This window comes from Phyllopteryx taeniolatus, chromosome 13 (genome assembly GCF_024500385.1).
Source record: "Phyllopteryx taeniolatus isolate TA_2022b chromosome 13, UOR_Ptae_1.2, whole genome shotgun sequence".
NCBI lineage: Eukaryota > Metazoa > Chordata > Actinopteri > Syngnathiformes > Syngnathidae > Phyllopteryx > Phyllopteryx taeniolatus.
The window spans coordinates 6,947,586-6,963,290 of record NC_084514.1 but is presented as its reverse complement, the minus strand read 5'-3'; the positions used below and the strand labels follow the sequence as shown (position 1 = coordinate 6,963,290).

Here is a 15,705-nt window from a genome sequence, read left to right as displayed (position 1 = left end):
ATACAAACAGTCGGCATTTTGCCCCACCCGTAATTGAAATACGCGTTTGACATAGTCACGTTCCACGTGATCATAAGTCGATTTTTAATTTAGATTACCTATCACGACAATACCGTAAGTCATTTTTATGTGTTCAGATCCATCTCATCTGCCATCTTCCTCTATCTTCCCTCCGCCGACGTAGCTCCAGAGTGCACCTAAACGTTGCCCCGCGGAAGCCCTTTGCCAGCTGACCCGCAAGCTTCCAAGATGAGTGCCAAAGCCGCCATCAACAAGGAGGTTTTCGTACCCCACGACGAGAAGATGCTGGCAGCCGTGCAGGTGAAGCGCAAGACTAAGAAGAAGATTCCTTTCCTGGCTACTGGTGGCCAGGGAGACTACCTGACATTCATCTGCCTCGCAGGTCAGACCCTTTTAACATGTCTGCCTTAATTCTCACGCTGATGTCCGCAATGATGAGCTTGTTTTCCCTCTACCAATAAAATGACACGCTAAATCAATTAAATGTTGAGCTGAAGATCAATCCAGATTGGATAAACTCTGAAATGTAATCATTGTTTCACTACAAATTGAGGTTTAGGTCTTTTTGGTTTCCTTTTTTTTTAATTGCCTGTTAATTGAATTTTCTCATGCATAGCATTGATGGGTGGAACAACAAGGGCCTGGTAATTTGTGTTTCAGCAGATTATTGAACTATGCGGTCTTTGCGACTGTGTCTGTGCTGTAGGTTTGGTTTGGTGAAAATGAACTATGGAGAGATTGCTAGTGTGATCTTTTTGGTTATGTGCGATCAAAATGTGAACCGTGGTGTGCACTAAAGAAGTGATGGAGTTGAAATTATGTACATATCTAGAAGAAATGGATAAGATAAAAGATCATGCATTTTCTCAGAAAAATGAAACAACAACCATAAAGCAAAAAGCAGCATGCACAGTGGTTATTGTAAGAATACTTGTCTGAGCTTCTCTTTTATACATTTGTACGTCGTGTTGTATTATCTTCACTAAACATGGACTATACTCTGACTACCATAGTTTTCTCATATCGCAGGAAGATGGTCGCGTCTGACGTCATCATCGTCTGATTTAGTAATCAAAGAGGAACTATGCTCCCATCAAAATCATAATCTGTCATTAGTCAGTTTTTAAGCAAGTCATCAAGTTGTGAGACGTACAGTTACGCAAGATTATACAGATATCGATCGATCGATCTATCAATCAATCATTCATTCATTGTCGGAATATTTCATCACCTAAAATGCTTGAAGCCTGGCTGGAACGCTGCATGGCCCACCTTTGTTTCGGTTAGAATGAACTATGATGTAATTTTTCTCTGGTAGTACAGTTTAGGTCAGGTGTAAATGCTAACACACGAACATTGATGCACACCAAACAAACAATTAAAGAGGTGGCCTTGGTCTGCCTTCAAGTGGACTCTGGTGCGGTCCGGTTCACTTCAGTTCAAATGTGAACACTGCACAGACCAAAAACATTAACCAGCATTAAAAGAAAAGCAAAAGGCATGGATTTGTGTTTACACTTTGTCATAATTAGTGGGAGTATGCTGCTAGTGTGGTTCGTTTGGTCGAGCGTGAACGCTATCTTATGTACCCTGGTGTGCACCCAACAAACACTTGGAGTTGGCCTCAGTCTGCTTGCAAGTGATCTCTGGTGCGGTTTGGTTCACTTCAAGTGTGAACGCTGCACCTACCAAAGACACAAACTAGTTGGTAAAATGATGGTGCAGTTTGTTGGGTTCAAGTGTGAACTATTACTGTTACTAACTGTAAACCGATCTCTGCTGTGAATTCAAGTGAACACTGATGCCGTTTAGTTCGCTTCAGTTCAAGTGTGAATGCCCAGTGTTAAAATGGCAGATACCGCTGATCAAGTCAAGTGTGAATGCTACCTTCCAAACCCTGGTGCGCTCCAAACGAATTCTGGTGTGGTTTGGTTCTCTTACAGTATGACCGCTACATGGAACAAAAGGCACAAACTACTGTAGTCATAAAATTAAAAATATGCAATTTTCTTCACTCAAGTGTGAACAGGTCGGCTTTGTTTCTGTTTAAACAAACTCTGGTGTAATTACTCTGTGTGTGTGTGTGGTTCCTTTGGTTAAGTTTGAACACTACAAGGACCAGGGTTAATATAGTGAAATATATTATTCTTGGCATTTGTGCGTGTTTACATCATGTTCCATCACTATATGTAGCCTCGGCTGCAACTCTTGAATACATGCAAGCACATTGTAACCATACAACATTATGTGTAGCCGCCTACTTCATGTGGCATTCCTTAACACATTCACTGCCATTGACGGCTTTAGAAGTCAAATATCCATGTTAACTGAGAAGGCTGGCAGTGAATGAGTTAAGGTCATTATGTGCATTCACTCTACAGCCACACAGAGGGATAATTCAGTAGTTCATGTTGAGTGAACACTAGGACAATGCACATGCACTGTACTGTACATTAGAGTGTGTGTGCTAGGTGGATCGGGGACTCTCTGAGACTTCCAGTAGTGTAAATTTGAGGCCCTCTGGTCATACAGTGGCTGAGTTATGTAATGTGTGCTATGTCACAGCTGAAGAAAGCCCACAGTGTGAGGGGCCAGACTGTGGAGGTAGCCACATGCAGGAAAGTGCCACGACCAAGTACCACCATTAAAGCTGTCCCTCATTCCAAGTGGCAGTTTAAAAAGGGATAACTTGAGGTTCAGCTTGTAAAACAGAGTTTATCGTCGGTCTACGATGACAAGCGTGTATGTAGGTCACATTGTTTTCAGTAGCAATAAAAAAAAATTGTTTTATAGCTCTCAAATGTCGCTATTTCACACCACAAATGACTGTTGTGAGACAGGTTTAGCACCACAAATGCTATGAAATCTTTTCACTGTGTCCGAGCAACAATGTATACATGCTCGCTTCCTAGCACGAAAACCATTTATTCAGCTTGTAACAATGGGTAGCAAGGTAAAACAACTGATTTTAGCATTAATGTGATAGTTTACAATGACTCAGTCGCTGGATTATATAAACAAAGTCCAATGGTACCTTTTATTACAAGGTTTTGTTTGGTGAGCAAGCTCATAACTCTGTTTCAAATTTTGGCTTGCAAAGCAAAAAATTGACGTAGCAGACTCATAACTTTTTTGTTGTTGTTTTTTTTGATTTTGTTTTTAATTTGTAAGTGTATGGAAACTTTTTATTGATCTAGTAAAAATGGGTAGCGAAGTAAAATACCATCATAGCATTTCCTTGATAGTTCACAATGACTCGGTTGTTGTTTCTTTTTTAAAACCAAGTATCTGCAATCGTCTTCTTCAGTCTTTCGTCATCTTCAAAACAAGTAACTGCGGTAGGTGTGGTTTGAAGCTGAATACAGTTTTTGATGGACAGATCTGTTGGCCAATGGAGGTTCCTGGTAAAAACATGTTATATAACATGTTTTCATCAGTCATTTAGCTACAGACTTTTTAACAATAGATGGCTGGATAGATAAATGGATAGATACTTTATAAATCCTGAAGAAATACCAGTACATGCAGGAGGACACAAACAGTCTTATTATATTATGTCAAAATTTTCATTGGTTATGCAGTCAATTTGATGTTTCTCAGCTTTTTATTCAAGCTCTGGCCATTCCTCCAATGTTGGAAGCAGCGCAATGATAAAAAAGGTCTGGCTTGCTTCCACTTGGAGAGCAGGGCCTCTTGTTCTGTGTGGCTCCTTGAAAATAAGACTGAGTGTCCTCACTGAGCTTACTGTTGTTTGGCCTCACAGTGACCTTGCATTTCAGCCTTAGAACAACATTATTGCTGTGCTCTAATTAAATGATTCAATCCATTATCCTTTTTAGTGTGCTGTTTTCCAAATAGGGGCCAAAACCATACCTAGAATCTCGCTAGCGAGTGCAGCAATGATATGGCCAAGTAGTCTCGCGCATAATTGTTTGAACGCCCTAACAACAACAACATAGGAGTGTTTGCTGGAGCCGAGCCAGAAGCTCAACATGGTTCAAGTCAGTTAGCGAGCGTCGTCTTTGATCACTGGGCTCCATGCGGTGCCTTTACGGCTGAACCTCGGGGCTGAAACGTTGCGCCGCCCACAGAATGTTTGGCAAGAAAGAGACGAGAGGCCTGTCGAATATGATAAGACCCAGTGAATGTTTCACCGGCATGGACCAGACATTGATTCTCACAGCATCTCTCTCCACTGTATGGTTTCAGAAGTGCTGTTATCAGATTCACACTCCACGAGTTAATCGCGTGCGACGGAAAGTCAAAACTAACGATTGAAGTGCTTACATTGAGACAAACGACGTTCGTAACTGTTTCACTTGAGCCCTGTAGGTGACACTGTTTCAAACAGTTTTTCCGACTGTCAAACAAAGAAAGATGAGTTTGGGGAGTAACGGTGAGTGTGTGTACATGTTTTTTTTTTTGGTTCTTCTGGATGTAATATTGCGTGTTCCAGAGGCATACAGAGTTCCCACAGTGAACATTTTTGGAAAAAAAGGGACAGGATGTGCAACTGCCTTACATTCTGGCAGCATGTCCGCTCTGTAAACAAATACACACAGCTCAGCCTCTGGATAACGGACGTCATGGTGCGTGATATGCTTTTGGCAGAGTTTACTGGTAGCAGTTTTCCGTTTTTGTTTCATTTTAAATGTCTATTTAAAAATCAGATCCTGTTTCCACAAAAGAGGGGCAGTTTTATGTTTTGCTTCTTATTCCCTTACTGTATCAAATGTGAATGTAACCGTGACTTAAAAAAATCAAAGTACACACTGGACCATGATTTTTGGCGCACTACAATGTTTTCAGATGAACCGGTAGCAAATGTTTACGGCAAAACCACTCGGACAAGCTACACGGTTGCAATCTCGAACTGCCTTTCTAGTCGGTCCAAAGCTGAACCGACAAAGACACGTTTAGATGACAAAAACTTGTGAGCAAGCATACTTTCCAAATGAAAATATTACATTCCAAGGCATAATGTTCCAAGAGTGTGGCTAATGTACAGTTGTAATTTCTTAAATTTCAAATGTAGTTTGATCTTGTAAATCAAACGTGTAAGCTGAAAGTCTGCTTAAACTATTACCACACAAACAATTATGTTTTCACATTTTAATAAATAACGCAAACATTCACAGGACAGTAGGGAAAAAGGAAGTGAACCCTTGGATTTAATGAACGGTTGACCCTCCTTTGGCAGCAATAACCTCAACCAAACGTTTCCTGAAGTCGCAGATGAGCTGTGCAGAACGAATTGCACATTGTCATGTGATTAATCAGTGACTACCAATCGCGCCACATTCACTCCTGAACTCATATCCCCATTCCTTTTGATTCCAACTTCTCTCTCTGAGAGAGAGAGAGTTGTTTTTTTTTCCCCCAGAGTGCCCATGCCACTCTATTTTATGAACAAGCCCATCCGTAATCTGTTACAACACAGGCCTGGTGTGTTTATGCTCTATGTGTGGGATGCATGTAGGAGTATTCTTGGGAGAGTATTCCAGCTGACGTGGTTATGCGGGCATATTTTTAAGGTGGTTTGTTTGCATGTGTAATTTCAAGTGTAGGCTGTCCCATACGCACCCACATGCATGGGAACCGCTTCCTCGTTTGTTTGGTAACATTCAACCGCATTTGGGTTGGATTCACGTGACAGGTATAATGCCTATATCTGACAGTCTATGTATTTTAAGAAAACCATATCCGCTATCACTGCTTACATTAACTGAACACCTGATACAACCCGCATGCACGCAAAACGCAGGTATACGATTTGATGTTACCAGTTTACGATGGATTTAAGTGCAGCTACCTTGGCATTACTCGATCGACCATCATGGGTACTCGTTCCAGACCAGATGGCCCATAGAGCTCCCCACTTTATTTCGCAAATAAAAACATTTCCATTCTCGATAATCTCCTTCAGGAGCTGAGCTTGGTGTTAGTGTTTTTGCTTCAGGCCACCTGGTAAATAAAATCTGCACATACCCTTCCGGCTTCTACATTTCAATCCCTCTCTTGCTGTTTTCATCATCGGCTCGCTGCCCTGGAGCTATTGATTACCTTGTGAGATTGATGGGGTGGGAGGCTTGAGTAGCTCACTGGTAAATCAAGCTCTATAGGCCAGATAAGTTATATGCCTGTTTATTTGCTTCAAAAAGACCTTAGTCTGACTTTCTGCATTCTACCTATGTATTAGTTATGCATTTATTTTTAGGTGTGCTCATCAAGGTTACCCCAACCTTCCAACTATGAGAAAATGGAAAATAATGCATATTTTGCAGAATAAAGCAATTTTTGTATTAATTTGTTTCTAGGCTCTTGGAATAGGCATGAATTAGAATCTAATTTCCATAGTTTGGGGACCAAGCACAGGTGAATGCACTCCTAAAATTGCTTATTTTGTCATAATTGTTTGGCTCAATAAAACCTCATTTTGAGGGATTTTCCATACGAAAGAGCTGGACAAAATGTGTTCAATCTGGTTCAGACTTGGTAGCTCGCCCTGATATTTTTTTGAGGAATTCAGCCCCCAAAGCCAGTGTCACTTAGGGCACAAAATCTATCATGTGTAGACCCCGACAAAAAAGTCTCAAAAACCAATACCTAAAAAGCTATTATTGCTTGAAGTGGCCATTCTAGGCGAATTTTGGCCATTTCTGGTGGTCCATCAAAAACAAACTACTCCTAGAGATTTTATAGAATTGCTACCAAATTTAAACCATGTTTAAGAAGCCCATGGATGGACAGAAATATTATGTTCTCTTCGTACCATGTGGGCTGAGCATTGCAGCAAACTTTGATGATTCAACTCTATTGACTGAACACCTTGTCTTGGCAAGAGATTCATAGGTGTCCCCTGTTGAAATAAATGTTTGGACGCATTTCCTCCAAACCCAGCATATTCGCATCAAGTTCGTTGTCCGGCACCCTCCCAAATTTCATTTGGAGGAGCTGGTCAGACAGATGAAACAAAAGTATCCATCCATCCATCCATCCATTTTCTATAGTGCTTGTCCTCATAAGGGTCATGGGTGAGCTGGCTGACTTTGGGTGAGCAATGTGGTACACCCTCTATTGGTCGTAAGTTAATCACAGGTCACACAAAGACAAATGACCTTTCACATTCACATATATAGAGAATTTAGAATTTTTGGAATGGAGGATGCTGGAGTACCTATAGAAAACCAATGCAAGGACAGGGAGATCATACAAACTACACACATGCCAAGGCAAATAAAACGGGACTATAAAAGGACTGCACGGAAAGATTCTATCCTGTGGCCAAGAGATATAACCTAAGATCTTGGGGAGTTTGGACCAATGTTTGTTAATGAGGCTACGCCAAACGTGGGTGTGTGGGCGGCCTGTGTTCTGAAGAATGTTGCCGCCTTGTGGTTCTTGCAGGGCCCGAGTATCGCCTGCGATTGATGCCAGCATTCACAAACAGCCCACTCACACTGGACTAATACCACATTCCGTTTGTGTGTGCATACTGCATACCTCTGCCCCTATCACGGCAAGTCTTTAGTCGTACTAATTAGCCTCTTGCTACAGTTCAGATACTTCACAAAACACGAACAGAAGTCACACTTTCATCCCCACCCATTGTGAAAACCTACTCTTCCTCTTTAGTCCCCTGATCTTACCACCTTTGAGGGTCTTTCGGGGCTTGGGAAAGGTCTCTGTGATTTGACTAGACCTCAAGTGGGCAGAGGATAAGAAGAAAATCTGAGGGCGATCTGCAAGGAGTTCAGTGATGGATTTGAAACTGGTGACTTGGGATGGATTAGCGCAGGTGGACTGAAATGTATACAATATGTGCGTAGGGGGTGGGTACAAATGTTGTAGTGCAGACTTAAATCTCGACGTGAATATACAGTAGGTTTGTGCGTTTGCAATCCGTCTGAGCCCTGACAGGTCCGCGTTTCTGTTTTAGATCCAACTCCTCATCGTCTATTTTGATCAGCCACTTCCGAGGCAGACTTTGCTTCACGGAGCACCCTGTCATTTTCTCCATAATCCCACAATGCAACCGTTCATCTGCTTTTTAAAGCTTTTTGTTCATGTGCCTCTTCCCTATGTCAGCTGTAAGAGTATAGAACTTGGGTCAGGGACTATCTAGCATGTGTAGAAAGAGACACAGCTACGATAGAGATTTGACATCGCAAAGTTATTTGTGGTTTGGAGGCGATCCTTCAAAAGCGTTACCCCGCTGTATCACTGTTCATCGGTTGCGCCCCTTCTATGTCGCAAATTTTTAAGCAGTGTTTTTTTTAAAATAACTTTTTACAGTATAATTTACAGGCAAGTCCGAATTTATATTTGCATGCCTTCAGTGTACTACCGTGTTGTTCCGCTTCATGCAAGTAGCACTGAGGTCTACTGGAAGAGAGAGAACGTAAGAGAGCAAGAAGAGGCAGAGATTTTGTAAAACTTAAAAAAAAAAAATAAATAATAATAATAATTTTTAATTGTTTTTCTTTTTTTTGTCTGTCTCACTAACAATGTGTACTCAAAGACATTGTGATTCGTGGCTGGGCAAAGGGGGGGGGGGGGGGTGTTGGTGCCGAGCAACACCACCCGACGCACATCATTAGTGAATGCGTACTCGCGCTGGCCTCCACAAACGAGGAGGTCTGTTGTGTGTTTTGATATAAATTCCATTTGTAGATGATCTAATTTATTATCCACTCAGTGAACTCTGAAGAGAAAGATGGATAGGAACGGCACTCGGTAGGGGTCACCTTTTCGCTTAGTTGTAAATCCGCCTTGACAACAACATTTCCACGATGCCTCCATTTGCTCCTCTGTCGGTTTACGCTGCTACGTGAGTCCGCTCCTTCGTAGGCCACGGGGTCTTGCCGAGCGCGGCGCTCCGAGGGTACCAAAGTCTCACAAGTTTCGTGTGATGTGTGTATAGTTACAAACTCAGTCACTGGATGGCCGCAGTTTCAGTGGCGATCATATGCGAATTTACTTTGGATATTGACAATTATATCTTAGGCAAATAATTTTGGTTAAAATGTCCATGACTGTCACAAGCCAATACAACGGCACCCCCTGGCGACCAACCCCCCACCGATTGAGCCGGCTCTCGTTATCGGTCCAGTTTTTTCGATATCGGACCCATCAGTGTGACGTTTATTCCCTAATATCGGTTGATAATTGTTGGTCCCGATAGTTATCGTGCAATCTCTCAAATCTACTGATAAGATACATTTTGTCAAAATTGCCACCCTTAGTCCAGTCTGCCTAAGATCTTTCAGGTTCTCAATATTAGTTACGATATTGGATGAAAATGGAATGAGTGACCATAACAATCTTTGGGTGTGAATAGGATAAACTGTATTGTAAAGTCGAGGAAAGAAATTTGGTCTTGTTCCTTGCCTGGAGGATTCAAACATGTCCACAGGATGTGCCACGGTACGCGAGCTGCAGAAATCTCAATCAGTTCAACTATCCCTCCAAATTGTGCTTCCAGCGTGGACAGAGTAAGCGTCCACTCCCAGCAGATGAATGCAAAAACAAACTTTGCTCTCATATCACTCTGTACCTCATCGATTATATTTAGATAAAAGGAGCGAACAGCAGCTGGTTTAAGGCAAGAGACGGATAACCTTGCAATACAAGAGATCTGAATTTGTAGTGGATGTGCGAGGAGCCTTCCAACCTGATGCCGTCCCCACGCTCGCCGGGGTTGTTATTACCACAGCGCTAGGCGTGGTCCTCTGCGTTGACAGTGAACAGGTTGCGTTTCTGGCCTCCTAGCCGGGATGAACTCTTGAACCAACGTGTTGTGTTGATGGCACCCGGTGGAAAGAAACGGAGGTAATTATTTGAGATGACCACACCGGCACATGGTTTTGATCATGTGTACTCTGACCATATGTATTGGCTCGGACGTGACAACCCAAATCCCCACGTACCTGGAAAAAGTCATCTTTTTGTCTTGTTTCCACAAGGTTTGCCCTCAAAATTCTTCCTCTCATCTGTACATTGTGAAGAGAAGCAACGAATAGCAGAACAGAATAAAGCTGTGATGTGAAGACTGCAGGGGCGAGGAACCTTAATTTGTCCATGATACTAGAAGACCTCCGAGTTGCTCAGCCTTCAAGCAAAATTGATATTACTCAAACAGAGAACAATAATCAGCAACAGTAGGTATGAGGAAAACCGACCCGTTTATTATTAGTCAATGGGTTACATAAAGTAACTTTTAACATGGGAATATACTACAATTGAATAAAATAAATGTAAATTATATTAGAAAATCCTGAAAAATATCACTAAAACCAATAATAACCAAAAATATATATTTAAATTGCAACATAACTACTGCTTAACCTCATTGTAAGCATATTCTACATTTGAATAGATTAAATTCAAAATAAATTAGAAAACCATAAAAAAATGACCACAATAAATAATAAATACAAATTATACTTTAAAGTACAAAATAACAATTCAATTCAGTATTTTTTTTACTGTCAGTATATAGTGGGAAAAGCATTTGGTGGGAACAGCAATGCGCCTGTGGTATAATTTTATTCGCTGTTCCTGCAGTCCACGTTTTGACCTGAGGGGCAGTGTGTTGACCACAATGAGGTACACACCCAGGTACCAAAGAAAGTAGAAGTCATGATTGAATATTGCTAATTTAACTTTTTTCACAGTTTGAAGAATATATGCCTGAGAGTATTGTTATAGTGCTTGTTTGTATCTGTTTATCCAGCGTTAGTATACCAATATTCATTATTTTGAGAGATATGTGCCGCGAGTTCGATGCTAATTTTCATTAGCTGGTCAATGGTGTTTTTCATTCATTGTATGTTTGGGATTCTAATCTCTCCTCAGTCTGTCCCATGTGGAGTTGTCATGATCTCTCCACATGTACTCACGTTTCCTCTTTACTGACGTGACTCGGTTTGTGTTTACTTCCACAACCTGCAAACTGAAGTGGAGCAGGAAGAGGTCGACTCTGATTGGCTGTGGTCATGCACATTTCTGCCATGTTTGATCGAGTGAATACGCACACAGCTGATCACAGCTTTCGCGACTTAAAGTTTTTTGTGCTCCTTCAATCGCCCAGCCCTAATGTTAGGTTAATTGCGATCCAAAGGTGTGTACGAGAGTGTAAATAGGCTCCAGCTCACCTGTCACCCTAATGAGGAAAAGTGCTGCAGAACATGGATCGATGGACTTGCATAGCTCACAAGTGACAGATATATGGCAGCTAGCTAGAGGGTAGTGCGAGAAGGTAACATTTTCAGTCTTCACTCAGTGCTCCATCTTGTCAAACAGCACAAACAGATGGTCTCAAATGCAATGTCCTTTCTTCACCAAAAGTTGGACAACACTGGCTCCGGCAAAGACTACAACCTTTAAACTTTAAATCCAGAGAGAGAATGGGAAGATAAACAGGAAGTAGGAACCGACCAAGATAAAACCAGTAATGGCTCACAAGCAACACTTCACTCCACAGTTCGGTCATCCTTATGACTACTGCAGACCTTCTCCAACTATCTTGACACAGAAACGTGGCAAAAGGGGACACGTCATGCAGAGGTAATAATTTCATGCTGGATAAAATGAAGTCGAGTGATGTCTGCTGCAGTCCACCTAATACGCCAACGTCACGCATTATTAGAGACGTTCATAATTTGTACTACATTCACAGCGTATTTGTCCAGAAAATTTTTGTCAGACTGACAATTTAAAAAGTTCTAAGTCCTTTGAAAGTGTGGAGTCCATGGTCGTTCTGCAGTAATGGTGGATCAGTTGAACAAACGCAAAGTAACACTTTACTGCTCATTGCTCGTGGAGCATTATTTAGAGACTTGGTCCTCATCGCCTTCCCGGTTCCTCGAGTTCATTAATTCCTGCTGTTCAATTGTTTCTGGATTCTCTCGGATGCACTCGGCACTCTTTCAACCACAGACTTTGGACACAATGATTGGCCATTGCTGCAGTTCAAGTCGGACATTTGCGAGCTGCTTTCGCAGGCCTCTTTTCTGCCCTTTCAAAAGTATCATCAAAGAACATGTCTGACTTGGCTGAACATTTTTCTCCAGCTTAGGTAAACCCTCTCTTTTTTTTTTTTTTTTTTTTTTTTTTTTTTTTTTTTCCCTTGGAGATGGTTTCCTACTCGCCAGGTTTCAGGTTTCTGGCTGGAGCAACACAAACTGAAAAAATGTACGCTTCAAGGATATTGTATTGATGATAGCAGTTTTAGGGACCTTGGCTAAGAATTTAGTTGCTCATGTGGGCTTTGATAGTGCGAACTGTAAACAGGGAAAGGTTTAAGATGTTTCGGACAGGAACGTTTTGACTTAAAATGTACAGCTTCAGGTATTGAAATACTGTCTATATGTGACTGGTGAAAAGTGAATGGAATGATATTTCTAGTGTAGCTAATGCTGCTATGATTCATGAAATATGCTTATATTTCTCAGAAAGCAAAAGAAGAACATTACTCTCTTTATTTTTTGTTTCAGCCTGTGAATTCAAATGTTAAGAACATTAGCTTAGATTTGGCATTTGGTAATTTTTTCGTTTTTGTTCAAGCAGGGGAGTTCTTTTAATGTGTTGAATTATTCATTTTCCTGGTAATTTATACCATAATATCAATTAATCTAGTTTCATAAATATTTATTCATTTTATTTTGTGTGTTAGAATATGCTCAAACACAGTTAAACAGTGTGTGCTGCATTGTTTGAGGAAGTTCCATAAAAATACACAAACTGGAAAGGAGATTTGTGTATGGCAGAAAATATTCAACAAGGAAAGCAAAAACCAATTTTTGAAACACTCTGTTTAAAGGGAGCATTCAAGTAACTGATCAAAACATTTTCCTTGATTCTTCAAATGCCCGTCCCTATCATTTATTTAACTAAATGTAACGCAAAGATGACTTTAAAAAACATTCTGTTGAAATTTAAAAAAATAAAACATTCCCTAAAAATTCTCCTAACAAGGGAAAGCTTGCAGTCTTACTTGTGCAGCCAAAACAGCCACTGATCATATTCCTTGTGAATAAAGCACAGTAACTTTATGGATGGACATGACAGATATGACTTTGGCAGCATCCCCCATCGCGTTAATCTACAGGTGCAGCCCATAAATCTGCTTGTGCCGACTCCCTGGATGCTTCTATTTGTCATGAAAGATTTATCTGACTTATTAGAGTACAATACCTGCTCCGCCGCTGGGACTGGGCTGAGGGCGAGGTGGGGAGGATAGGAGTGGATAGTATCACAGGAAGCAGGCATCTCATGAGTCCTAACCTCTTGCAGTCCTTTCTGGAAAGTACATATAATAGTCCTTTGTGCTTGAAATGGAACAAACAAGATCTGCATTTTTTTTTCTTGGAATGGAGGTTGGAATTGGGGGGTGGGGGACCTCAAAGAAATCGAGATAAAAGGGAGTGCACTAGTTAAAGAAGTCAAGATGACATAAGAAGACGCATCTTTAGCTAAGAGGCATTTAGATAGACATTCTCCCAACCGTTACGGTTTCCCTAATCCCTAAAACATTTTAATTCATTCATTGTTCATATGGTTGCTCAAGGAAATTTTGTCAAATCTTCCCATGTGACCACTTGTTGCTCGGCAGACTTCCTTGGGGTCAATCAAAACAAACCCCATTTGCCATCAACTAGAATTTCTGAAAGCAAGAAACAGGAACACTGTCAGGAAATCACTTTAAATTGCGTTTTCAGGATCGTGAAGTAAGTATGTTACACATTGCGTCACTGTTCTGTGTCAAATATATATCTTTAGCCTAATAGCAAAGTTGCCTAAAGTCATATTTGAACATTTTAGGAAAACAAGAACACAAGTCGTAGCAAGCACACTGGACTTTATTCTATTGATATTGTAACAGTAAGCTAAAAATTACTTAGGCAGTTATGCTGTGTGGCCAACAGTGTTGCCACAGTTACCTTGAAAAAATAACTTACTTTACTGATTACTTGAACTTAAAAGTAACGTAGTTACTTTACGGATTACTTGATTTTGAAAGTAACTAAATTAGAAAAAAGTAACTTTTTAGTTACTTTCAGCAGCTGTCAAGTGGCAGGAATATCACTTATCCACAATAAAAAAAAAAAAGCATTAGCTTAACCGTACCCATTACTTGGTAATATATGCCACACAAGTTACAGAATGATGTCATCAACATGAAAAAATAACTTCAATGTGAGTGTAGTTGAAGCCACATTAAATGAGCAACTTAGAGCAGACTTGACATGCCAAAGGGCCACCTAAAGAGAAACAAGCACACCATTCTCAGTACGCTTCTTTAAAGACTCTTGCCTGACCATAAATAGCATAGTATGCGCAAAATGATGTTAAACTCTGGTTCTCGTGAAACAAAAAAGTAACTATTGGCAGCTAAATCAAAGTAACTGTAATCTGACTACTCTAATATAAAAAGTAACGTGTTAGATTACTAATGGCGTGACCGGGCCACATTTCGGGAGTAACGCGTTACCGGCATCACTGGTGGCCAACTATATTCGGATCAACTATGAGAAAAATTAATTGAGGCAGACCTCCGCTATTGCTGAGAACACTATCCAGATTGTAAAATAAGTTTGTTACACATTGACTCATTGAGCTGTATCAATGAGAATATATTAATTTATGCAGGCCTTCACTATGACTCAACTTCTACAAGAACTGAATACAAAATATGACACTGAAATGAAATTAATTAATACCATTAAAATTATTTTGCAAATCAATTGATTTATTTTTGCTTGAATGGCACTTAGTGTTTGAATGGTGGGAAGGTGTTTGTGTGCCTATTGGTGGAAGTAGTCCGATCCAACAATTAGATGCAGATCTTCTATAATGCAAACAGGCAGCCTGAATCCTATGTGCTTGAGTAATTGGACCTTGCGGGCAGACGCTTATGCTACGTATCCTTGCACCTCATCACTTTTCTTTTGCATTTATCAGATAAAAGCAGCCTGTTGTGAGATTAGAGTAAATGGGCTCTCTGGACTATGCTTGTCTTTCCTGGCCAGCAACAAATCTAGCAACAGCGGTGAGGCAAAGCCAGAATCTCACCAGGTTATCGGAAAGAGACATCTCCTTGGATAAGCAGGTCAGACTTGGGAGTGCTTCACCCTCCGAGCAGGGAAAACAACCTAAGTTTGAACTGGCAAATGTCAACCTAGCCAAATATTTCACAGATACATGTTCAGTAGGCTTACATAAATGGCATTTTTCCCCACCCTTTCAAGTATCCATCCATCCATTTTCTACCACTTATCCGAGGTCGGGTCACGGGGGCAGTCGCTTTAGCAGGGACGCCCAGACTTCCCTTTCCCCAGCAGCTTCATCCAGCTCTTCCGGGGGGATCCCGAGGCGTTCCCAGGGCAGCCGAAAGACTAAGTCTCTCCAGCGTGTCCTGGGTCGTCCCAGGGGTCTCCTCCCGGTGGGACGTGCCCGGAACACCTCACCGGGGAGGCGTCCGGGAGGCATCCAAATCAGATGCCCCAGCCACCTCATCTGGCTCCTCTCGATGTAGAGGAGCAGCGGCGCTACTCTGAGATACTCCCGGCTGACCGAGCTTCTCACCCTATCTCTAAGGGAGAGCCCGGACACCCTGCGGAGGAAACCCATTTCGGCTGCTTGTATCCTTTTAAGTAGTTACTGCATTAAATTGTCATGCTT

General features: G+C 41.3%; 1 protein-coding gene across 6 annotated transcripts in view; it reads left to right on the top strand.

The window, feature by feature from the left end:
• stxbp6 (syntaxin binding protein 6 (amisyn)) overlaps positions 1 to 15,705 on the top strand; it is a 51,711-nt gene that overhangs the window by 9,163 nt on the left and 26,843 nt on the right. For all 6 annotated transcript variants that reach the window (XM_061795660.1, XM_061795657.1, XM_061795663.1 and 3 more), the window contains exon 2: positions 185 to 403. In XM_061795660.1, coding sequence (XP_061651644.1) covers positions 250 to 403 — 154 coding nt within the window. In that variant the 5' untranslated portion in view covers positions 185 to 249. The remainder of the gene's footprint in view (positions 1 to 184; positions 404 to 15,705) is intronic.